A 26,493-nucleotide genomic window follows, 5' to 3' on the forward strand; every position below is an offset into this window, starting at 1 on the left:
TGCAAATCGAGATCAATATTGAATATTGTAGATTCGTAGTGATTTTGTCAGGTTATCGAATGTTGAATTATCTATACCCAATAACATCGCTCTTCTCTTGAGATATTTCATTAATTTTTTTTAGATTTTTCATGAAAAGAACTCTCCCATAGCCTCATTTTCATAAAAGATTGTAATAACTTGGGTTGCCAATACATTTAGCATCAACATGTACGTAAAAACAGGAATAAGTATTTGACAGGGGTGATAAAACACTTCTTCTGGATGCTCAAGTGCACACCCATAAAGTCAGACCACCAGCCACCACTGCCACTGGGTATCGAAGCCGGGACACCTTAGTTAAAACACTCGCTGAGCATATCATGTATTATCATGCATAGTGAACACTGTGAAATTTGATGTTTAAGCATCACAAGAGGTTTCATCTGCTCATCACTTAATCATTGTGCGTACCCTTGTTTTGTCAACACTTCTGTCACAGCACTCTACAGAAAGGAGTATGATATATCCATTCACACGGATATTGTATTCATATTGTTAAAATATACACATTTGACAACATTGTTTTTTTGTTTCAATACATGCCCTACACATCTGGTTGAATGAGCCCATGGAGAATCCCCTCTTGTCTTATTGTACTCTGGTCAGGACATGCTGGAGTGAAATAGTGTTTAGCAATAGTGACTTGAAATACACAGGTGCACAAAACTAAAGCAGTACATAGTAAAGTGCACAATATTAATCTCAATATTAATATTAATCTGGACGATTCTTTGGAGTGGAAAGGAATAGGAAAACTCAAGGCAGAACAATTGCAAGGAGAGGTGACTAAATGTGAACTAGTCTGTCTTTTCACAAGTATGGCAGCAGTTTGTAGAGACGGAAGATGTATCCTGAATACTGGGGCAAGGACAACCTAGAGCAAAGTCACATGGAGAGGATGGTATTTGATCCTCGCAGCAAAACGATACCATGATAAGCAATCCAGAAGAACATTTACAGCTACAAGAACATTTGTATCCAGAATGACAGTATACCGAAGGCTCAGGCAAGGAAGTATGTATGCCTGAAGACATGCAGTATGTGCCCAATGACACAAGGAGTGGTGCTGTCAGCATGTCAACTGGACTGATGAAGTATGGGCCAATGTTTTGTTCAAGGATGAGTGGCAATCCATTCTTCACAGTGATTCCCAATTGGTTCACATTAGGGCTGAGCCAATACTGATGTATCGGTATTGGCTGATACCAGTGGTACCAATACTGGCTGATACTTTTCTGTCATTTTGGTCTTTCACAGGCTCCACAAAAATGTCTTGCGACTCTTTCACAGAGTTTAATTATCCTGGAAATTATGCAAAGTTCAAAGTTTATTTTTATTTCACACCTGTTTTGTGTGAAAAAACTAAATTTTGCTACAACATAACATGTAATTTAATATTCTGATGTAATTCTTGAATATTTTAAAGCAAAACTCTTGGTAAATTGCAGTGCTTGGAAGTAACTAGTTACAAGTAACAGTTACCTTTTTTGAAAAAAATGTAACTGTATCTAGTTACTTTTAAAAGTAAGTAACTGTAACTGAGTTACTTTTTATGATAGAAGCAACATTTTAACAGTTACTTTTACAGTTACTTTGTGACACTTAAATTGCTATGCAAGTGTCGTAAATTATTGACGATTTAGTACTTAAAGTGAGCCGGAATTCAGTTTCTGCTGCTGCTGTCAGTTGTGTGCTGTGAAGTGTCTCTTGTTTCTGTAGTTTGTTCCTCTGTCACCTTATAACTTCCCCCTTTTGTAAGCAGCACCCGATAGTTTCTTCTTTGCTATATATTGGAAAATGAAAAGGGACGTACTGAAATATTTCAGTGTTTTTACGAAAGAATTCAACGGTACTGGTACTATCAATGAAACTGAAAAAGACGAGAGCTAGCAAGTGTGCATATGAATGGAAAACAATGTAACTGTTTCCACACGATTTCATTTATCCAAGGGTATATGCTTATATGCAGGGCCAGGGTTTCTTGTTATTAGCAATAAACGCAAAATGTAACGGAGAGATGCAGCAAGTTGTATATGCATGATTTATCACAAATGTGACTGATTTACAGCTGTAATTTTGTCGCGAAAATTGACCGTTTCTGCGAGTATTTTTATTTTTACGATAAAAACAAAACCATGGCATTTTTTACAAACTTAATTTTAAGAAATATATTCGATTTGATATTGGCTGCAACAGATATGAGAAATAGTATGAAGGAGCAAAATGTTGTCACTTGTTGTATATTAATGTTTCATGAATGAAAATAAATGAGAGAGATTGTTTTGTACACTCCATTTTTTCTAAAATATAAATATAACTGAGTAAGGCTGATTTTCGGAAGGTGAAATTTATTAATTGCTATTTTTAAGCTTATTTTCCCATAAATGTTGCAAATATTATGCCTTGTATAAAACCATTCATTGATTTAGTAACATTATGTATAAGTGCATGGCATTAAAAATTACCACGAGATATTCACAAAATTACTGCCATATTTTTAACTATAAACACGATATTTTATATATTTTTCACGAAAATTTTGAAAAATTAGCACAGGGGTTCTGGGTTCTTTTTTTGGTTCGGACATGGATGTTTGTGTTTGTCCCAATGAGAATGCAGAAAACAGAGAATATTGAAATATGTGAAAATGAAGAAAATGTGAATGACAGGGGATACTACCGCATAGGGATATTCCTTAAAAAGAAAGTCGTTAGGCTGCCTGACTACCATGCGAGAGACCCGAGTTCGATCCTCGGTGTGGGAGAACCTGGATTTTTCCCATTTTTGAATTGGCTATGGCGCCCACCCAGCATCATATAAAGTGGGTGGGTACCTGGAGGAAACTCTGTGGGGCAAAGGCAGCCAGGGACGTGGTGCTGATCACATCACCCCAAACATCGGCCTTGATCAACCAAGTGTGGGGCCCTAACTCCACACCCACATACGCCTTCATGGCGTTGTGCAAAGCACAGGAGCGCATTTTATTTTGTAATACATATAAATATACGAAGACATTTATGTACCAGTAACATAAGTAAAATACATGAAAGTCTTCAAAAAATATTTTATTACAATTAATGGTCGATTTGTGTAATTTGGTTGCAAGAAAATATTCATCAGAAAGTAACTGTAAAAGTAACTTACAGTTACTTTTGTAGTACAGGTAACTGTAACCAAGTTACTTTTTAAAATGAGCAACTGTAACTAGTTACCATTTTCAAAGTAACTTTCCGAACACTGGTAAATTGATCGTGGAATTCTTACCCACTAATATTAATCAATATTTTGAACAAATTTTAATTATTACAATTCCCAATCAATGGGAATCAGTGAGAGTATCTGCATCGGTATCAGTTATCAGTGCAAAGCAGTATCGGCCCAGCCCGAGGGAACTTGCTTTCAGCCCTCAAACATTCGAGAAAGAGAGCACTATAGAGGAGATGGTATAGTGGTTTGGGGATGAATAATGCCAACTGGGAAAGCACCTCTCCATGAAGTTTTTGGGACAACTGGCAGGGTTTAACTTCCATCAAATACAGAGAACACCTTATGTTGGTTTGTTACGAGGTGCTGTGGGTCCAAATTTTCACCTCGCGATGACAGTGCTCAGCCTCTTAGACCGTAGCTTTCTCTAGTGTTCTGCGTGGCCTTGCTCCAGAAATTCCCAGGATAGACTATAGTTTGTGTCCGTGTCGGTGATATCCAGATTTGTTGTTTACATACAGACAGTGTAGTTGCAATCCTAAATGAAATGAAATGCCTTGAAATAGAATGGGTTCCATCTAGCCTAGGTATGGGTGCTACTTTGAGTTTGTTTCTTCATCAGTTTCTTTTGGTCATTGTAAGGAGCCTGATGACCAGAAAAGTGACAAAGTGAAAACACAAACTTAACCTTGACGGTATTTTTCCTGCTCAAAAGGCATTATAGCATGTTGTAATCGATAAGGTATTTTACTTAACGTTGTCGCCTAGTATATGCCCATAGGTTTAACTTGACGGGTACAAATTTTCATAAATGTTTATGAAAATTTACAAATGTAACCTCCTAGAACATGAGGAACAAAGTAACGAGTAATATTTATGAGTTTGCAAATGTAACAGTTAATTTTCCAAGTTCGATTCTGACCTCTCCCCTCCAAAGTTAGGTCCCAAGTTAGAAGCTACGCCTATGTATATGCCCAGTGGAGGCACATTGCAAGTAGTTCGGTTCTTACTTTAAACTGTAGGTGTAGTCCCGATTATCCTATTGGTGCACAAAATGGACTTAAAAATAAACTCAATGTATTTTATTGTACCATTACTTGTACCAAGTGCAATGGATTGAATAACTAATCCTGGGTTGGGGCCCCAATGCCCTATCTAGGGCCTCCCGGATGATGCGGTATTAGTGCTGTAGCCTTGTATTCAAGGGGTCCTAGGTTCGATGCCCATTGGAGGCACATTGCACGGTGATTCAGATCCCACTTAAAACTGTAGGGCAAGTCCCGATTAGTCTATGTGAGCATAAACTGAACTTTAATCAAAACTTTTGACTTAAGTAATCGTACTCTTAGCAAAGTACTATGTTACATAGAATTCTAAATATCTCAATATTAATAAAAGTTCATATGAACTATTCGTATATTTAAAGAATGAATCAATATGTAAGTTTACAAAGAAATACTTGAACGTATTTTTTTTATGTAGCCCGCGCATGTTTGAAGGTATTCCTCCGAACATTGCCGACGCGGGGAGAGAGAGAGAATGACTGATGAACGTGTTTCGTGGCGTCGTCCTTGCGGAGAAAGAGGGTGTGCGTGTGAACCTCGGCCATCATCTCCGCTGCTCATTTTTCAATTGCGACGGCGTGAAAAATAGTCGCGGGCGGCAGCGACACAAAAGTGTCACGACGTCTCGCGAGACGCTCTCCCGCTATAAATTAAAACCCGAGCCTCGGACCCTGCCTAGGAAAGAAGCGTCTCCCGCCCCTTCCAGTTTGGACCAAACGATCCATTTGCGGCTCTAACAATGGGCTCTATTTTTCAGCTCCCGCAATATGAACTCGCCGATAAATGGTAGACGAACGTCATGAATTTTAATTTCCGCCGGAAGCGCTTCTTTCAATGGCAGGAAGTTTTAAGGGTGTCGTAAGAAAGATGAACGTGTCCCCTTAACAGTGGCGGATCCAGAAGTTACCGTAATCGGGCGAATTTCAGTCTGCTACCTCACCTCACCGAGAATAAATTCTGAGCTACACTTGCACTGTTTGTTACAAACAACATATAGTATTGTAAACAGAAACCAACCTATGATAAGTGTCATGTTTAGAAATTGGAGTATTGTTTTACAAAAATAGAGGTCCAAGGCTGGCATAGATGTTTTTATTGTATGTCGTTATCATAATTCATCACACTGCCAGGGTAAACTTAACGATCAGGTACGAGGAGTAAAGTGAATAAACAATGACAACAAAACCTATTATCCAGGGTTCTTGGGTTCGAGACATGTTGCACAGGAGTTCGGATCCAAATTTAACGTGTAGATCTAGTTCCGATTAGCCTATCATTAGCATATAGAGGACTCAATCAAACTTTAAAGAATATTCTCTAGCCTGTTAAACAAAAGAAAGAACATTTGAGTCTCGTATTAGGCATAGTTATATCTCCATACGACAGTTGGGAAGGGCGGAGCGATTGCCCTTATCACGCTCCCCGTGGATCCGCGCCTGCCTCTTAATTAATAACCCAAGGCAACTATTTTTAATCTATAGTCTTAAGGGGAAATCATGCCTCTCGTCCAAACGCGGCCGTTTCATCCCTTTTCCCCCGTTTACTTACATTGAAGAAAATAACAAGAAACTAGACTTCGTGTCGTTTGGCGATCGATGTGTAACATTTAGGCGCCAAAGCCAACAACTAAGTCGCCAAAATGCGATTCAGTAGCAAAAAAGCAGATGATATTCAGAACTATTCTACAAGGAATAACATTTTTACAATTTTAAAAAACTTTTTTAAAACTTTCATTTACTTTTACACTGTAATGCACTGTAAGGTGAACATTCTGCCCTGCATGATGCTTCGAGAACTTACCCATACGATACGCTTCAATGTCTCACACTGTGAGTAACGCAATGTGATTGGTTAGAGGTCTTGAATTAATTTCAGGAGAATGGGATCCTTTGTGGTTGCTCTCTCGTGAGTTCGATCATTTATCCTAGTGACGTTGAAGCTGTAAAGATTGGATGGGCCAAAGGGAGTGGCGGCGGAAGATATTCATGGAGGGAGGGGACAATTTGCCAGTCGTTTGTGGGGGAAGGAATTCTAATTCCAAATGTAAGAAGCACTTTTCCAATTTCCCATTATTTCAATAAACAATAGGATCGAAAAACAAACCTCCTATTCATTATTTATTCTTATATACTCTGTCCCTGGAATCTGGAGCGAGCGAAGCAAGTCTCTGCGCAAGTAGTGACTCAAGAGGGCTCGTGCGAGGGAACGGGATTGCCTGGACGGGTAAAGCCACTGGCCCACTCGTTTTCTCTCCTTGTCTACCTTTATGCGCGCCCTTGCTCCAGAGATTCCCGGGATAGAGTATAGCCACGTTCAGACATGTTCTTCTATTTCTGTCTCCGAGGCCGTTCGATGCCACGTTTCACGCAGGGAGGTAAAATACAATAAATATAAAATAGACGATTGTCCTGGCTGTGGCCACCCCCCAGAGCTTGCCACTTTCAGAATACAGATTGATGACGACCGACAAATTGACGCCAACCTTTAAAGAGGGTGGCTGTGGATGGAGCTGCTCTTTTTGCTTATCTTTCAATGTGTTCAATAATTTCATGGTTTTCTAGATATCAGTAGATCGCTTAATTGTTAGCATTGTAGAGGTTGGGGAGATCACTCTTAACTTAATTGAGGACTTACGTTATAAACCCGATCGTCATTTTTTTACTTCAAGGTAGGAGCGGTTGACTCCCCCCTCCTCATCTGTCTAGTGATATTGGAAGTTCGGATCCTTCCCGATGGCGTAGTGGTTACGTCGTCGCCTTGTAATCAAGTAGGAGCACCAGGGTGGAATGTTAGGGGCTCCGAAATTTCGCATCGCCCTGGTAAAAATGTTACCGTGAGCCGCCCCTGAATTTAAGAAATTGAATGACGGCTCAGTCTCGAATCTCTTGCCGAACATTGGACCACTCCCACGTCTGGCATTTACTCGATAAATTTCGTACCTTCTCGCGTGAAGGAGAAAATATCTTTTTCGGGTACGAACAGCACCAAGCGTGTCTTCCAAAGTCTGGTTATGGTAGGTCAGAGACGTAGCCACGGGGAGAGGGCTGTTGCCCCGGGACTTCGAACGAACGAAGAGGAAGATTGGAAAATAGTACACCACGAATGTAATGGCGCCCTGTTGGATTAATGTTCTTGTTAGTTAAGACGTCTAATTTTTTTCTCGTCTCGTTTCACACTCGGTAACAATTGTTTCTGGAAAAGCCGCATCAAGTGTATACTAATTGCTTAAAAACAATTATTGTATACCGTTTATTCATGACGATATGATGTGCAAACACTGCATAATAACTAACAGTATTTGCAGGGTCTTTTTGAATATCTGAAACGATCAGGAAATGGCCTTTGGTGTTTAGTAAGGTTAACTATAGCTATAAGCTTCATTACCAGACACACAGTATATTCTCAGTATTGCTTAATAATTTGTTAATTTCACATGGTGTATAGTATAGTATAGTGTACAAGCAAAAAAACCTGCACAGACCCGCGACTCCTGTGCACCGTACTCCCGCGTGGAGGGGAGGGACAGAGTGGAGCATGCTTCCTTATGGCCCGAGTTGAACGGATGAAGGGGGAGGTGCGCGGAGACTTTTTGCCCAAGGTTCTTTTCCTTGTGGTCGCTCTATAGTAGTGAGCAACCTGGTCTAGAGATATGTTCGATTGCGGAATGAAAGGTCTTGGGTTCAAAACTTCTCCATGGTAGAAGCTTTTTCGGAAGATAAACGGCCTTGGACGAAACTGATAAAGAATTGCAGCATTTTCGGAAGATATTTGAATCGTAGCAGACAAGGGGTGCGAAACGAACAAATTCAACGACGGTAACCGAGCTCGTGAACCTGTTGAAACCAGTTACTTTACCAACTAACAAACGCTCTAGGCGAAAGCGTCAGTCGTAGTGCTTTGTTTATAGAAAGTGGTGTCCAGCGGAAGGCATATTTTTGTGGCAGAAATAATCTCTACAGTTACTCACTTTAATTTAATTTGATCATAGCCGACCTCTGTGGCGGAGTGGTTAGCATGGGTGTTCTTTGTGAGTGTCCGTTCACAAATTTCATCATATCATCCCCATCTTCGCGATTAGCCAAAAGTGGCAGAAAAGCGAAGTAAAGTAAACCAAATAAATCAATCCGTACTTTTAATCACATTTTATGGACAGTTAAGGCACATTCGTTTATTGCATGTTGCTTCGTATCGCTCTCTGTTCATTGTTCAGTGTATTTTCCGAACTCGTGCAGTTTGAAGCCATTGTGCACGCAAGTTATCTGCCAGTAGCATATTATTTTCATTGAACAAACCAGCCTCCTGGGCCGTTCGTTTCGTGCGAGAACGAACTTCACTCATCGCACGAAAATTGACTTGAACGCCGTAACGAACTTCACCAAGTTCACGCTCGGACTTATGGAACTCTTGCCACTTTCGGAACGCGCCCAAAATGTCACGAGGAATCAATTTCTCAATATTCGGGGGGAAAAAATTGTTAGCATAGATTAACGCAGAATTGAATTATCTAAATTTTGATGTAACTCGTTTTAATGTAGATGTACTGGTTAATTTTTAATTGGAGTCCAAACTCGAGTATCTATAGTTTTTAATCCGATAGGAAGTCTTGTTCGCCTAATAAGAAAAAAAAATAGTTAGTGTGGGATTTGAACCTACGATGTTTCGTTCTTGACGAGATAGGATAACTATGTACCGACTGTTCCACAAGATTACAAATAAGAGAGACTAAAGCGCATTGACGCTTGTTCAAACAAACGTCTGCCAGTGTTCCGAATCATTTTTCGACACAGATCGTGGATGTGACGCACTTTGCAAAATTGTCCGGTTGTGCGAGGTATTGAGGCATAAATACATAAATTCAATTCCGGTCAAGGAGAGAAAATCAGCAAGAGTAGATGATTTCTGGACCGTAAAGAACCTTTTTATCTGTAAAGTAATTCAATTCGGTTCAGGAACCTTTTTTGCGGATCAATTTAAATAAGATCCAGAAACCTTTTTTCAATGAAACAATAAGCAACTTGGGCCGAATTTAAATTGTGCGAGAAAAAGGTTCCGGTGATGTTGCGTAACTTATTAGAATTTATGGGTTCATGTATATTTAACAAACGTGTATTGAGGTATTGTAACTGAAATTTCTCATAAACGCCTGAGAAATTTGCCTGCATGGGCGTCCGGAAGGGGGGGCAAGGGGGGCCGTGGCCCTCCCCTGGAAAATGAAAGTCAACAAAAAATATGTATTTCAATTTCATTTTAGCCACAATAATATGTGTTAATTATTGCATGAACACCATAAATTCAAATTTAAGCAATGTTTTTTAGGGAACAACACTATTTTTGGGGAAGTTTTGCCTTCGTTTGCCCCCTCCCCCTGGAAAAAAATACCTTCCTTGCCCCTCCCTGGAAAAAATCCTGCGGACGTCCATGTTTGCCTGTGTTCGAATGCGACGGCGATTCTCTCCAGATGGAGCACAACCTGACCAGTGTTTCAAACCGCATTTGAGGACATTTTACCCGTGTTTCGAAGTTTTAAAGTGGTCTTCTAAATCCAACGACCCTTTGCACCACTGAAGCGTAAATACCCACGCTGGAAACTATAAATTCAGCTTCAAATTCGTCACGTCCTTTTCCCAAATAACTGTACTTGTTTGTAAGTTCATCTGTAAACTTACATTTCCATTTCCTAATGTAACCATAAAAACACAAGAAAGCACGCTAATTCAACCGGACGCTACGCGGTCACGTTCAAATGAACGTAGGTTCGAGTCCGAGATGACGCAACTCGCTAGATGCTTTGTGTAGATTTCTACTATCAATCTATACTCTGTCCCGGGAATCTCTGGAGGGAGCGAAGAAGAGCAAGTGTCTATGCAAGTACCGACTCGAGAGGGTTCGACCGATGGGCACGTGAAAGGGAACGGGATTGCGTGGAAGAGAGAGGGCTGCAGCAGCGTGTAATGCTTTGCTCCGCCCACTCGTATCTCCCCTTCTCTACCGTTGTGCGCTGCCTTGCTCCAGAGACTCCCGAGATTTCTATCGACGGTGTTTGAGTGTCAATTTTTAACGATGATCGTATTCGCACTCGAACTAGAGTGACATATTCCGAACACGCCAAAAATCCTCTAGGTTTCGGTGAAAATGTTATCTTGAGCCGCCCCTGCCAAATAGCGCCACTTCCTCGGCAATGACTTCTCTCTAGCTCGACTAACACATTCCAGATGAATTCGGCAATTCACACCAAAACACTGAAATCTTCGTGCTCCATTAGAAATGGCCGAGTGGTTAGCACATCGCGCTTCAACGCCAAGGGTTCCGGGTTCGAATCCCGCTCGGGCTTGGTTGTTTGTGAATGTCCATTCATCAATTTCATCACTCATCCCCATCTTCGCAAATTAGCCAAGAGGCACAGAACGCGAAGTAAAATACACTAAATCAATCAATCAATAAAAACCATTAGAAATAATGAATTGTAATAAAGCGTTGCCTAGCTTACTTCCCATGGGCGATTGCACAAAAATCCTTTCACCTTAGTATCCAGAGAAGACACACAGCTCTTCTCCCACGTTACAATTTTTCAAGTTAACAATTTAAGTGTCGTGAAGTAACTGAAAGTAACTGTTGCTAACGTTACGTCTACTACACAAAAAGTAACTCTTTTACAGTTACAGCTACTTACTTTTAAAATTAGCCAGTTACAGTTAGAATTCATAAAAAAACAATTGTTATTTCCAAGGTGCGAAATCATTGAAGACACTTGCAGGAGGGGGTGAGGAAGATATTTATTTACACACACAAATATATAGGGTCAATCCATTCCAAATAATCCAGCACTGGTTTTCTCGACCATGTTCAAATCTTTTGTAACTTCTATGCAAGGGCAGTTCAAAAGAGCCATTATTTTTCTAAAATTTTACTTCGTTTGGAAATGGCGGCTATTTTTGTATCATGACGCTGCGTTTTTGACCTTTGCAGAGAGTTGTGATAACTCAGCTAAGAAATAGGATAGAAATCTGGGCTAAAAGAACATTGTTTTCAGTACATTTCAAGTTGCATTTAATGTTGTGTACTTTTTTTTACACCATCTCTAATGAAAATGGCTGAAATTTAGGGCCAAAACTGATATTCACTTTTGAAGAAAAATCACAAGTTTAGGATTCTTTTTTAGTAGGAAGTAATGTAATTAGAGCTATAATTGTTTTTTTTAGAGGAAACTTATACATCCAAAACCCTGTTACTGGTTTCCTCTTTGAAAATGCTACTTTTCCATTATTATTTTTTTTTTCAAAATTTGGGACCCAATATTTCTGATGGTCCATCTAATAAATAATTGTTTTTTACAGCATAAAGAGTATTCTATGAGGGGAACCTGTAAAAAAATTTTTTTTTGAGATAGATATTCCACAAATAACAAAGTTACTACAGGGGGAAGTTGGGCAAAAACAGGCAAATTTACATTATTAGTTACAAATAAATATTTACTTTTAATGAAGTATCATACTTATAAAATTATTGTATTTATTAATTACATCATAGTAATGGCATAGTAAGTCCGTTAGTAGCTATTATGAAAGAAAAGTTGTGCAGGTTTGTCTCAACTCAACACGTTATGGTGTTTCAAGATAATAACAATGATTACTTGCATCTACTCAAATGCAAGGGTACATACCCATGGGCGTCGCCAGTAATTTTCCTAGGGGGGTTGAATCGAAGATGTCCAGGACACCCCCCTCAAAAATATTGTGACACAGACAAGTGGCATATGCAGAAGATTGTGAAGGGAGGTTTCAGTTTTAATATTATTGCATTATTGGAATTTTAAATTATGTTGTTATTATTGTTATTATGTTACTACTACTATTAGTAGTAGTAGTAGCAGTAGCAGTTTAGTTTATTTTAGCATTTAATAAATTTATCATATGAATAATAAGTAGCCTACTTGTTACAACCAAGATTACATAATAGTTACTTCTAACATTAGTAGCTGCAGCATCAGCAAATGCAGAAGTATAAGAATCTTTGGAACATAGTTTTTTTTGCAGCCATACAATTAACAATTTTTAATTTCTCTTTAATTCTGTATTTTGAAAAATACGTATCTCGCCATTATTACATAATAATCAAATCATACACATATTTACAAAACAATTAGTATAAAATGGGTAAGGGACTTTAAAATAAGTATTTTATTTTGTAGGAAAGACAGATTTATTAAAGAGAAGTAGATGAAAATTACACAAAGATTTCCAGGGGGGGTCGACCCTCCCCCTGCTGACGCCCATGTACATACCCTTAGAAGTACAGCTGCCACCACAAGAAGCATTTCATAGCCAACTCATAAATTTGAGCGTTCTGGTGTAGATAATGAACATGTGCAGGTCTATGGGCTGCTTTTGGATGTCAGACTATGAAGGACTACCACAGTCTCCACTAGAAGCTGGAAGTGACATTACTGGCAGATTTGAGGTTTTTAGGATGTGTTGCATGAATATGTATGGGGCAGACCCAGCACATGCACATGCAACTCCTGGCTTGTCATGGAGAACTATGATAAAATGCTCTGGAGTTGAGTTAGAGCTGATCACAGATTATGACCAGTATACCCTTTCTGAGGAAGGTGTTTGTGAAGGCATCGAGTGTCCCTTGTACCATACCAAGATCAACAATCTCTACATTCATGAACATCACTCCCACCAAGCCCTCGACATTTATTGTAAATTGGGACATGAATAATATGTATGACTGGACCATGTCGTGAGCTTAGGAATTGATTTCACTCGAGGAGCCCAAAAGGCAGGAATTCTTAATGTGAGGATTATAAATGGAGCTGATTTTTTAAAGTGAACTTGGAGTATCCCTTCCACCTCTATGATCTCTATCATGGAACAAACTTCTTTCGGCACTATCAATGGTTGAAATATATGCCTTTAGTGTTCCAGTAGCTCCTGTTGGGTAGTGATATTAAGAAGTGCATACCACGGGTTATGAATAGTATATACTAGATTTCCAATGTTGCCACATTTTTAAAAAACAAAACAAAAACATTTGCCATAATTTATGGAATATGCCCTGTATATTGGTAAAATAAATGTTTCATTGGTGTATGTGTGTGTGCATATATATATATATAATCTGTGTGTGTGTGTATGTATGTATATATATATATATATATAATCTGTGTGTGTGTGTGTTTTACAGTTTACAAATTATATTTGTGCTTTAAGTACACATACACATTTTTTATTATTGCAGACCAGCCAAAAAATAAGAAGCAGCATGGAAAAAGTAGTCCACCACGTCACAAGAGAATAAGGCTGTCCCGAAGTGATGATAGTGAAAGTGAACCACGTACTGGTCAAAATTTAGATATCCTAGAATTAGAACTTCGAAAGAAACTTATAGAATCAATGCTGCAACAGCAAACTCTTGTTGAGTGTACAGATGATAACATGTGTGATAATAAAATCGATTGCAAAAGTTGTTCTAGTGAAGTGTCAACAGAGTGTAGAGTGGAAGACAAAATCTGTGATAATAGCTCTGACACACAAAAGAGAAAGTCTGCCTCACATCAGAATGCAGCTAAATCTAAATGTGCTGCAACAGCTTCTAATGCTGCTACTGGAAGAATTCAGATTGCTGTTGATCCCCAGGAGTTGTTTGGACTTGTGATCCCTCAAGATATTCAGTTTGTTCCAAGAGAGTCAGTTCGAGCAGTTCTTAGTGAAGAAGAAAATCAGCAGTTATCAGAATATACATCTGATAGAGAAGAAGGGGAGTGCACCAGCGAAGAAGATTTACAATTGAGGAAGAAAGCCAAAGTCCTGGAGGAGCTGAACTGCAAGCAGAAATTGATTAAAACTAAAAATGATGCATCTGATAATCCATCAGAGTTAGCTCCCGATACAAATGTAAGAAGCATGTCTAAAGAAAGGAGCGCAAGTAATACTTCTACTGCTACACACAAAAATTCAACTTCAGACAGAAGATACAACTTAAAGTGTTCCGTGAATGAACGTGATTGTTCAGGATGTGCACCTGAAAAATCCATGAAATTGGATGACAGGAGTTTGAAGAAGAAGAGAGTTGGCAAGCATAAGGAGAAAAGTGCTGGGGATAGCAGTAAGAATGGTGATGATGCTTGTTCAAATGTCGGTGTACTCTGTTCAAGTGGCAATCGGAAACCTTCTGAGAAGAGGTTTTTGAAGTGTGCCTCTCACTGTTTTAAGAGAGAAAAATCTTGCGTAGTAAAAAATATTAAAAAGAGTGTTAGCATGATCAACTCAAACCCATGTTTGTCATGCTCAAATGAAAATAATAGAGTTTTTCAGCACATATTGCATGAAAGACAAGCAAAATCTGAGGAAAGAACCAAGGCACCTTCTGCTAGTCTGATTTCTAATTCAGCTCTTGGTGCTGCTTCTGACGAAAGTCAACTAGAAGTTGAAAGAAAGGAACTCATGATTATGGATATGCAAGAAGATACAGACAGTGATGCAAGTGTCCAGTTAAACTGGTTTCAAAGATGGCTGTTAACATCAAGATTGAGAAGACTGTGTGGCGAGTCAAAACTGGTCACAAAAATGCGAGAGAAATTCAAAACTGTCAAAGACAAGGGAACATCTGAACCTCAGCCTTCAACTTCCAGCACAGTACCAATCATCGAAGGTAGTGTTGCAGAATATAATATGCTTTGCAAACAAGAAAGGAAAGAAGCTCACTAGACAAAACAACATGATATTAAATATTGTGTGTATCCAGGATGTGGAACATGTTATTTTTTTATTATTTAGATTTTTAATTATTTGGTTCCTTAAAATTCTATGTTTTGAGAAAAATGTTTTGGTTACATTTTGTTAGTACCATTCTGTAAAAAATTTTTACTGTTATGTATCCCACATAGCCATATCATTCTTGTATTTGGTACAAGCAGTCCTAGGTTCAAACTGGAGGGAGTTCAAAAAATTTCTGTTGGAAACAATAGTGACTGTGCTCTGAAAAACACAATGGAACTCAAAACACTAACCACACATCAAAAATGAAAGGCTGTTTGCCAGTACCTTACTTCAAAAAAGGCTATTGGATCAATTAATTGTGTTTAAATTGGTTAGTTATTTCTGTTGACATGTTTAAAAACTTGTGTATTATTCTGCGTTTTGTATTTCAATGTGTACTTCATAAGTAATTTATTTTGGAAATAGTAATGAATGGATTTCCAAAATTTTTGTATCATATACTGTATTTAAAACGTTATATTATCATTCCCCAAACATGGATGAATGAACACATATTTTCAAGATTTAAATAAATATGGAATAAATTGAAGTTAGTGTCTCAAAGAGTTATACTTAGGATATCAACAGTGAGAGTTGTGGAAAGGTTTCTGAGCTTTTGAGAGCGTATGTCGCCTTCTTCTTCAGGGACCAGAGTGCAAGAGACAGTCAGCGTGAACATGCATTTTGTGCATAAAGATCCCAGTTCAAACAGGGAGCTAATTAGCTGCAGTGCCTTCTGTGTTGCCCATGTTCTAGGCCAACCAGACAGGACCCACTTTAAATGTGGCATCCCAGTTTAGGTCCTGTTATACCAAGTAAAGCCACTGCCTTCTTAATGATTCGGTTCCAGTAGTTGGATAACTTGACTGGTTTCTGGAGTGTCCCTCTGAAAGCCTTTCTGCAGTGGAAAATTATTGAGTAAACTCCATGTATCTTTACCCCAGGACCATTCTTTGGGTTGCATAGTAGGCTTTAGATATTCAGTGGTGATCTGTGAGCAGCCTTGACATGTCTGGAAAATGTGTGATTGATAATTCCAGAAAGACGTACAGTGTACGGCAAGAAAGCTATACTATCAAACTGACTCCTGCCTGTTACAATAGTCAACTTAGAATTTGGATCACATTTAAGACATTGTGAACTCACTCAATAAGTGTGCCATCTGAAATGAGGCTTTACCACATAATATACATATAAATAAGTTTGTTAGACTGTCTAGTGTGCTTTAGTGCCTGAAGATGAGAGTGACATAGCTTGTAAAAGCTTCCATAGCTTCTTTGTAACACTTTGATAGATACATTATGTAATAAAGACCAGTTTTGGCATGTACTTAGTTTGTTCTCTAGCTTTCACCACATCATGTGGCTTCCTCAGGAGATAAGACAAGAATGGTGAAGATTTAAGACATGGGAAGGTAAGTTAAGTCTAATATAGGTTAAAAAGATAAAAGACATTGCAGTGACCTTTTTATCTTTTTAACCTTAACTTACCTGTTTTAAACTTTGCCTTCTTGTCTTATCTCCTGAGGAAGCCACACGATGTGGTGAAAGCTAGTGAACAAAGTAAGTACATGCCAAAACTGGTCTCTATTACTTAGTGAAATGATGGCATGTGGGTAAGTTATGCCTTATCTTTGATAGATAGTTTCATCTTTTTTTTAAAAAAATATATAGCAATATCAGCTGAAACAAATACTACAGAAATATGCACAGTAACAAGGAAGTTTGGAAGCTAGAATATAGTTCACCACATTTGATTTGAACAATGCTAGAAAGGATTACTAGACATGAGTTAGCTCTGGTCTTGCAAGGGAAAGTTGCAAAGTTGCTACTTAGCAATGTATTGGGTCGGCCTTTGGACACATTCTTCAGAATGATGATGGGAGTAAAATTGTGTAGTGATAGACTTGATAACTGCACAGAAATGGAATTTATGATGAGTGATGTGCAGGGAACGGATTTATATGTAAATACATATTTATGTATGAAGGTGAAATCAGTTATATTTTGTATTATCTTTGCACATCATGGCATGTAGACTCGAAAAATTCAGTTTTTATTTTCCATATTTGTACATATGTTAGGTTTTGGCTCACATTTTACATAGTTGTTTTTACATATTGTTTCCATATTTCAGAACATTTCTCAACATATACTCCATATTCGCGCAATAACTACATGTCCCCGTGTGATCGAAAGAGTTGGGTAATTTTTTTTGCAAAATAAAAAATAACTGACAAATTTGAAATAAGTTCCCATTACTTCTTGCGATATTGAACACAGTTTATATCAATATAAATCAATTTTAAGGGACAACAGAAGGAAATTCACGTTCGAACACATACAACAAAATGTTGTTATTCATTGTTTTTGAAACAAAAAATAAAACAGATTTTGTGTTGTTTTGAGGTTAATGTCAATGTAAGTGTACTGTATTTTATGTATGTAGCTCGTGTAGTGTCTTATATTATTGTAAAGTTAAATTTTTACAATTATAAGTCCATATTTAGCACATTTTTACTACATATAAATCCTTTCTCTGGTTATGTGTAACCTACCTTGGAATACTGATGAAAACATTGAAGTTGCAAAAAACAAATATTTATTTATGTTGATAGAATGATACTTTAAGGTGCGGTGTCGCACTGACCTTTTCTATTTCCATGTTGTATGTAGGGGATAATCTGATGTTTTTCCTTTGCATAAGCTTGTATTTTCTTGCTGCCCTGGCACATATTGTTTTCTTTCCTTGCCTTACTTTGTTTGGAATTTTCTGTATTTTTCATCTTGGAAAATTTTTCACATGGACTTTTCTGTTGGACTTTTGGGGAGAGCCTTGGGGTTAGCTATGATGCTCCTATGGTTTAAATGGTGACAATGGGACATCTTGGGGGATGTTTTGTAAAAAGTTTGCTTGCTCCCTGGTAGGTACAGTTGGGAGCTGAGAAGACTGCAAGGCTGAGGAATGCGAAACTGACCTGCCTGTTGTCGCCGTGTGCAGCCAGCTCGTCTTCCTTTCAGGGTGGCAGCGGCATAAATAAAAAAGGCATGGTACGAAAATGCATTGCAAATGAATGGAACATATTACATAGTAACAAGTGAAAGCAATACTAATAATGGAATGAAACTTCACAAATCAAAGCAATCTGCTTCCAACGTGACTAAGAAAGTAAGGGTGTGTGCGTGCTTTTTGTGTATTTCCTAGCATCTTGTTAATGCTTCTTTCCTGGACATGGATCAATTAATTTTAACTTATGCAGGGTAGTACATTTTCTCCCTCGTTTGTATTTACATTTTGGTATGTAGCATCGATTTTCTGCAACTTTCGGATTATGGAACATGAAGTTGTAATGTCTCGGCCCCATTGATTTATCCACCAACTATGCCCTAACACCCATGGGCGTCCTCAATGGGGGGCAAGAGGGGGCCACGCCCCCCCCCCCCCCCGGAAAATGAATGTGTACATAAGAATTATATAATTCACACATAATTTCATTTCAATCACAGTAATTTATGTTAATTATTATAAATTCGTTGAAGAAACATGATAATTTCAGACTGAAACAGTGTTTTTTGAGGGGCATCACTATTTTAGATGAAAATATGTGTCCTTTGCCCGTCCTTGGAAAAAAAATACCTTGCTTGCCCTCCCTGGAAAGAATCCTGCGGACGTCCATGCTAACACCCCACACAATTTTTATAAAAGGACAAATTTATGGTCATTTTGGCTCTAAGTATACCTTTTCACACACATAAACACAAACTTACACCCCTCAAATAAAAAAAAAAATCTGAATACACCTTTGCTCAACCCCCGAGTAGGCTTTCCCTCTTTTCGTTGCATGTTAATTCTATTGATAGTTAACCTTCAGTGACCCAGTTTACTGGATATAGTCTGCTCTATACATATACATTTACTTATACACACACGCCAGAACATTCATTCGATTTTTAAAACAAATTCATTTCGGAAAACACGGAAGAAGTGTGAATTCCTATGCCGTTGCTGGTCTTCGAGATGTCCCGTGGCTGACATCATCCGTGGAGGTTCAAGAATGGTTCCGCACTTTTCCAAATGCCAGACTGCACCTCACACTGTAAGTCCCGATTCCATTATCAGATTCTCACCCTTCTCACCCTTTCCTACAGGGACTTCTGCATGTCTGGCAACACTGAAAAATTGAACACCAATTCGAAGCTTCCCTCCCCACACTACCTCCCCGTTCACCCCCGAACCTCACCCCGCACTGGCAGTCTTCTCAGCTCCCAACTGTAGTAATGATGTTTCTTCAGCACTATCCGGGTGAAAATCTGAGGTGAGGAGCTGCAAAGAAGGAATGTGTCTTCATGAAGTCCTTCTGAATTCTAAGGTATCATCAGAAGCAGGTGGAGGCCTCTCCGATGGCACAGTGGTAACATTGTCACCCTGTAATCAAGGAGTCTCAGGTTCGATGCCTGGTGGAGGCACAAGTGATTTGGATCCCACTTTAAACTGTAGGTCTAGTCCCAATCAGCCTTCCTGTGCATAAAGTGGACTTTAATCCAAATTCAAACAAACATGTCACAGATGACATCAAGAGTGTTGGTGCCCTTCTTAGTAGTTTTCATACAACATCCTTGACATTGTATAGTTTGTATCTTTGTGCTCTGTCCAGTAACTAACTAGTAACGTGTTTCATGAAATAGATTATTTAATTTTCGTTAACAGTTAATTAATTGAATACATAGTTGAAACGAGAGTTTGAAAACCTGATAATCCACGACATTTTATGAGCAATGAATTTTACACCTAGTATTGAAAGCTGGAGCCTGCATAGAAACATTCACCACTTACACAGAATATGAAAAATAATCTTAACTGATAATTGCAAGTATTGGATGTTTTGTATTGCATATTTCCATGGTCAAATTGAGGATTATTACAAAAATATCAAAATGATGACATGAAATGGAAAAAAAATTATGATATTTTTTGTTGAATATGTTATAAGTATGACTTTTTACACAATGGCAAGGCATACCAGCAACTTTCTGTACTACATGAGAATGAAAACTAATAAACTGTTTCCATTTACAAATATAGATAAATACAATGTTTTTTTTTAAAGTTCAATAGATAAATATGAATGAACACTATTTCATCAATATACCACAGTATATTTGTTATGTTTTTTATAACAAACAGACGAAGAATATCAGAAACTTGTGTGTATTGTAAATGTAAAACTCTTTATGCATGTTGCATTTCTTAATGATATGAAACAAATAAATTTCTGTGGTACAGTGGAATAGCATTTAATATCTAGAGATATGACTATATTTTTTTATATCCTCACTTAAATGTCAGCAAAAACAAACATTCAAAGAATGTGTGAAAGTTAATTTTTATTGCTATTTGTACTTTATGAAGAGTTTAACCTTTTTTTTATTCCATGTAGTGTTAATATGACATGATTAATATACTGAATGACCATATTGATGCTATGTGAAAAGGCCCTGCATGAACCAATTACCCATACATATGAAATGTAATATTACAACATACAAAATAACAAAATAATTAAATTAAGACATTGGATGTCAAAATGCGGTATGACTGCTGTCTGAAAAGAAATGTGAAGTACAGGGTTATTCAAAGTGATCTTGACAACTCCAGGTATTTACTGTAATTTGTAAGTATTTAAATAAAGGAAGGTATGACGTTAAAACTTGCATATTAGAGAATATACTTCCAATGACAATTATAAGTTCCTGGTGTGTGCTCCACATGGATAACCCTGGAGATGTTAAGACAATTGTGAAATTAAACCCATAATTCTCCAGCATTTCCAGATTGACTTCAATTAAGAGCCATTATTTTGAAATTCAAACGAAGTGAGATAGTTGTATTTTTTCATTGGCTTCATTTTTTTATATGTTGAAGTAGGTCATGAGAAATTAATATTATGCAATTTTGAGACCTTGAAAAAAAATTTCCCTCCCCTGTAGAAAATGTCAAAGTTCAAGGTCAGACCACCCATTTTTCATGAAAAGTGAAACATACTCTTAATATAAGACTGGTTGCTTATATCCATTCAATTGTTTGGATGGGGCATTGTTGCGGCAACAAAGAGGGTCCTAAATGAAGTTTTTTCCTGTTTTCAGCCCTTAATATCTTGGTTAAGCAACAGTGCCCAAAAGATTTGATTACTGGGCATTGAAGCTCACTATTAGGACAAGCTACCTGATATAGCACATTACTGTGATATTGATGCTGTTAGCAGATGTAACTCTTTGAATACTCAAAATTTGCGAAATCTGCATCTTTAGAATTAGGCCTATCTCAAAACAGCATCAAGGTAAAAATACACTTGTAAGTATGCTAACTTATAGGAAATGAAAAAACTTTGGGTCCTCGTCCCATTTGAGAAAATAATTTTTAAAATATTAGGAAATGTCAATGTAAATTATCATACTTCCTCCCCTATCAGAAAGTGGAACAGACCTTTGTCCTACTTTTCTTTGTTCCAAATGGAACAGCCCATGTCTTGACAAGTTGTGGGACAGTTTTAGTTTTTCTTTCTTTGATAGATAGAATAGTGGAAACATCGCATTCTTGTAATCTAGAGGTCCCGGGTTTGATGCAAGGTTGAGGTACAAGTGTTCGGATCCCACTTTAAACTGCAAGTCCCCAGTCCCGATTAGCTTTCCTGTGAATAAAGTGGGCTTAAAAACAAAGCTCTATATACAGTGGTATACCAAGGACTTTCAAAAAGGGGGAAGGGATATACATTTTTTAGTAGGCAGCCATCTATTTGTCATCTTTTCCTGCCTTTGACATAATATGTACTGGACCAAGGGGGGTTATTATCCCCACCACCCCCCTCTATGCACACCACTGTTTATATTGCAATAAGAGTATGTTTGTAAACGATTCTTTATTATTGTACTAAATAAAACATAACTTCCTTGTTATACATAACTTGAGATTCCCAGAATAATGGAGTGGTTACCACAGCAATCCACGATGCCAGGGATCCCGGTCTGGGGATGATTGATTGTTCTTTGTGTCACTTCATCGATTTCATAATATCATCACTCACCCTCTTTGCCATGATTAGTAAAAAGTGAAAGAAAGGCAACGTAAAATAACCCAATATAGGCAATCAATCTCAAATAGGCTTAGGATATTCCCATCATCTTTAATATTGACTGCAAATAACCAACGTGCTTTTTTTTATGATCATGGCAATTCTTTTAATGAAATTTTAAAACATCAGAGAAAAATTTATATTTTCGAGCGCTTCACCTTTCAAGCATAATGGGGTATTCCAGATTTGCTTGGTTTTCTTTGAAATGTGGTGTGGACAAGCCTTCAAAAAGTGATCAGTTCTCCCGTCTGAGAGAACTAGATGACTAAACGTACAACATGTATTCCACAAAAGGTGAAGCCATTAGGTCCATATAGGTTAAATGAAATTGTTTCAATGTAATATTTTCTACCCACCTGACAAAATGTTTACTCGTAAGTAAATCATGCAGCCATCCTGAACATGAACAATCAGGCAAGAAGAAGATCAGTTGACTACGGCTGTTAACCATGGGGCATGTTCCATGAACTAATTAGAAAATTTGTCGGAGTCTGCATAAATTACATCTTTAAAATTCAGTATCCCTACAATGTGAATGAACTAACTGCCAGTACAAAAATATACTGTGTTATTACAAATGATCTTTCCGATTACAAACTTGAATAACTCACGTTTATTAACACTCAGATACATGAAAGTTGTATCAATGGAAAGGGAAACTCAAAAAGTTTCAGTGGTTGGTACAACTGTCGCGTAGTTATTGATTTTGTCGCTAGGGGCGATAGGAGAGAGAATGGCTGCCAACAAAGACAAGAAGGCTTTTTGTGTGCTGGATTTTCATGTCTGGCAGTCTGATATCACTGTGCAATATAATTTTAGAAGGAAGTTTTTTGAAGATTCACCCAGTGGGCCTACTATCCGTAAGTGGTATTCTGACTTTAAAGCAAGGGGATGCATCTGCAAGCGTAAGTCAACTGGCCATCGACCATTAACACATTGAGGTCTCACGACGGGCATAGCTCGCAGTGCACTTAAAGTCAATGTGGACGAAAGACGAGCATAGCCCATCCTGCAGTATGCAATCGCTTTGCCGATTGAACTACGAGCTATGTTCGTAGTTTGTCTCATGTGCGTGTTTCTTCAAGTCTCTTGGTTGAAATTCCGACCGCTAGGTGACTCATGTCCTATTTTTATCTCGCACCTGCGACTGTTTGTTGTGGGGTTGATGTACGTTGCATTGTTTAGAATGGGGTCATTAGATCCAGACCACATAGCGAAAATTCTGCATTCCATTTGTTCATTAGGTCAGTGGTGAATGCGTATGTAATTTATAAGAAAGTAAACGGGGAAAATCGTAATATGTATGTGGAAGAGTTCATCATCCAAGTAGGGGAAGCACTACTCATCAAAGTGGGCAAAGATATTCAAGGTCAAACATCAATGTCAACTACAGCAGATAGGCTAACAGGCCGCCATTTTCCAAGGAAAATCCCCCCTACAGAGGAAAAGTCAAGGCCCTGTAGGTCATGTAAATTTGTGGAGACAGGCACAAAAAAGAAACTGGCAAGTGGGCAAGAAAAGACAACATTTTACTGCCCCACCTGTGACGTTGCTCTCTGCATTCCTGAATGTTTCAAACTTTTTCATACAAAAGCTAATTATCTGTAATTTGTAATTATTTTTTATGTGCACATAAGAAGTATTCTTATGCAAGATTCAAAAGATGTATTGATAGTTTATTTAGTTTTTGCCTTGTTAATTATTGAAATTTCCAGATTACGAACATAAAATATCTCTATATTAACATTTGTTACAATGTTGTACTTTTTCTTTTTTCACAAAACATTGCAGAAAAAAATATTCAAAAATGTCTGAAAATGAAAAGAAATGTAACAAATTTTTGTTCATTGAAAAGAGGAAGTTTTATAGATTAAAGAAATGTGTGGTAAATAAAAACAAATTAAAAGTACTTTTTTATATGATTTTTTTAAAAAACAACCAAAAACTGCAGTTCAGAGGTAAAAATGCTGTATTATGAGGCCAGACCCGAATGTGTTAAGTGAGGCAACTGTGGAGCGAGTTTCATACGAAGTCCACAGAAATCCACCACCACAGCCAGCAGAGAATTAGACATCCTGCAACCAACTGTGTGGAAGATTTTACGCAAACGTTTGTGGTTCCATCCTTACAGTCTGTAATTGTTGCAGGCCCTGAAACCAGATGACAAAGTCAGAGACTGACTTTCTGCGAGGACATGCAAATTGAAATGGAAACTGATGGTTTCACGGGATCATTGGTGTTCAGTGATGAAGCCACCTTCCACCTGTTGTGCAAAGTACACAAAAACAATGTCAGGATCTGGGGTCTGGAAAATCCTGGAGGTTATGTGGAGCATGTACGCTACTGCCTCAAGCTGAATGTTTTTTGCATTATCAGCCATGCAAAAGGTGTATGGCTCTTTCTTTTTCGACGAGACTGTGACTTTTTTCTCTGGGGATTTGTCAAACAAGTGTATCGGCCACCTTTACCACCTACCATCCAGGGTCTTTGTGCTCGCATCACAGAGGCCATTGCATTAGTGGATCGTCCAATGTTACAACGTGTATGGCAGGAATTGGACTACAGGCTCCATGTGTGCCGTGTGACACAGGGAGCTCACATTGAGCACATGTGATGTGATGTTCTGAACCAAATGTAATACAAAACTTTTTGAGTTTCCCTTTCCATTGATACCATTTTCATGTATCTGAGTGTTATTAAAGGTGAGTTATTGAAATTTGTAATCGGAAAGATCATTTGTAATAACCCTGTACATGAAGAGGAAACTACAGTAGCATCCAAATGGAACGGAAAAACATTTACTAGAATGCAGAGCTTGAAGTGGAAATTCCTAGATGGGAGGAAATTTGATCGAGAATTGGAACAAGCTGAGGACTGGTGGGGGAAGGGGTGCACTTCTTTGATTTAACACCTTGACAGGCAGCAAAACTTTTGCAAACTGGGGAATACCATCCTCTGCATCCTCTTAACTTAAAGCACTGCTTGAATGTCCACATCAAGATGGTTGCATGCTTTTCTAGAATGCTTGTTGTAAGTCTCTTCATCTAGTTCTGTCAGATGGGAGAACTGATCACTTTTTGAAGGCTTGTCCGCACCACAATTCAAAGAAAACCAAGCAAATCTGGAATACCCCATTATGCTTGAAAGGTGAAGCACCTGAAAATATAAATTTGTGTCTGATGTTTCAAAATTTCTTTAATGGAATTGCCATGATGATAAAAAAAACACGTTGGTTATTTGCAGTAACAATACTAAAGATGATGGAAATATCCTAAACCTACTTTTCCTAAGCCTATTTGAGATTGATTGCCTATATTGGGTTATTTTATGTCTCCTTTCTGTCACTCTTTACTAATCATGGCAAAGAGGGTGAGTGATGATGATATGAAATCGATGAAGTGACACAAAGAACAATCAATCATCCCCAGACCGGGATTCGAACCCGGGACCACTGGCATCGTGGATTGCTATGGTAACCACTCCATCACGAAGGTCCACTCTTAACAAGAAAGTTGTGTTTTATTTGGTACAATAATACAGAATTGTTTACAAACATACTCTTATTGCAATATAGACAGTGGTGTGCATTAAGGGGGCGGTGGTGGGGATAATAACCCCCCTTGGTCCAGTAAATATTATGTCAAAGGCAGGAAAAAAAATGACAAATAGAGGACTGCCTACTAAAAAATGTATAGCCCCTCCCCCCTTTTGAAAGTCACAGTAATGTGCTATATCAGGTAGCTTGTCCTAATAGTGAGCTTCAATGGCCAGTAAACAAATCTTTGGGGGTACTGTTGCTTAACAAAAATATTAAGGGACGAAAACAGGAAAAAACTGCATTTTGGACCATCTTTGTTGCTGCATAACAATGGAAAGCAACAATGTCCCATCCAAACAATTGAATGTATATAAGCAACCAGTCTTATGTTAACAGTATATCGAAACAAAAGTTTTGGATGTTGTTGATTTCCAAAGATTTCCAGCACTCTGAACTTACCCATGTTTCACTTTTCATGAAAAATAGGCAGTCTGACCTTGAACTTTGACATTTTCTACAGGGGAGGGAAAATTTTTTCAAGGTCTCAAAATTCCACAATATTCATTTCTCATGACATACTTCAACATATAAAAAAATGAAGCCAATCAAAAAATACAAGTATCCAAATATCCCTTTTTTGTTCAAATTTCAAAATAATGGCTCTTAAACATCCTCCAAATTATCACAAAACCCTAAAGGAAGAAATCCAAATAATTAATTACTTGTCAAGGTATTTTTGAATTACCCTGCGTG

At 38.0% G+C, this 26,493-nt stretch overlaps 1 protein-coding gene across 2 annotated transcripts in view; it reads left to right on the forward strand.

The window, feature by feature from the left end:
- The window catches only part of LOC145983865 (uncharacterized), a 70,142-nt gene extending 53,610 nt beyond the window's left edge, over positions 1-16,532 (forward strand). For both annotated transcript variants that reach the window (XM_083116926.1, XM_083116927.1), the window contains exon 6: positions 13,554-16,532. In XM_083116926.1, the coding sequence (XP_082973052.1) occupies positions 13,554-15,022 (1,469 nt within the window). In that variant the 3' untranslated portion in view covers positions 15,023-16,532. The remainder of the gene's footprint in view (positions 1-13,553) is intronic.
- Positions 16,533-26,493: the final 9,961 nt, after the last annotated feature.

Source organism: Lepisma saccharinum, chromosome 2, assembly GCF_977018435.1.
Source record: "Lepisma saccharinum chromosome 2, izLepSacc3.1, whole genome shotgun sequence".
NCBI lineage: Eukaryota > Metazoa > Arthropoda > Insecta > Zygentoma > Lepismatidae > Lepisma > Lepisma saccharinum.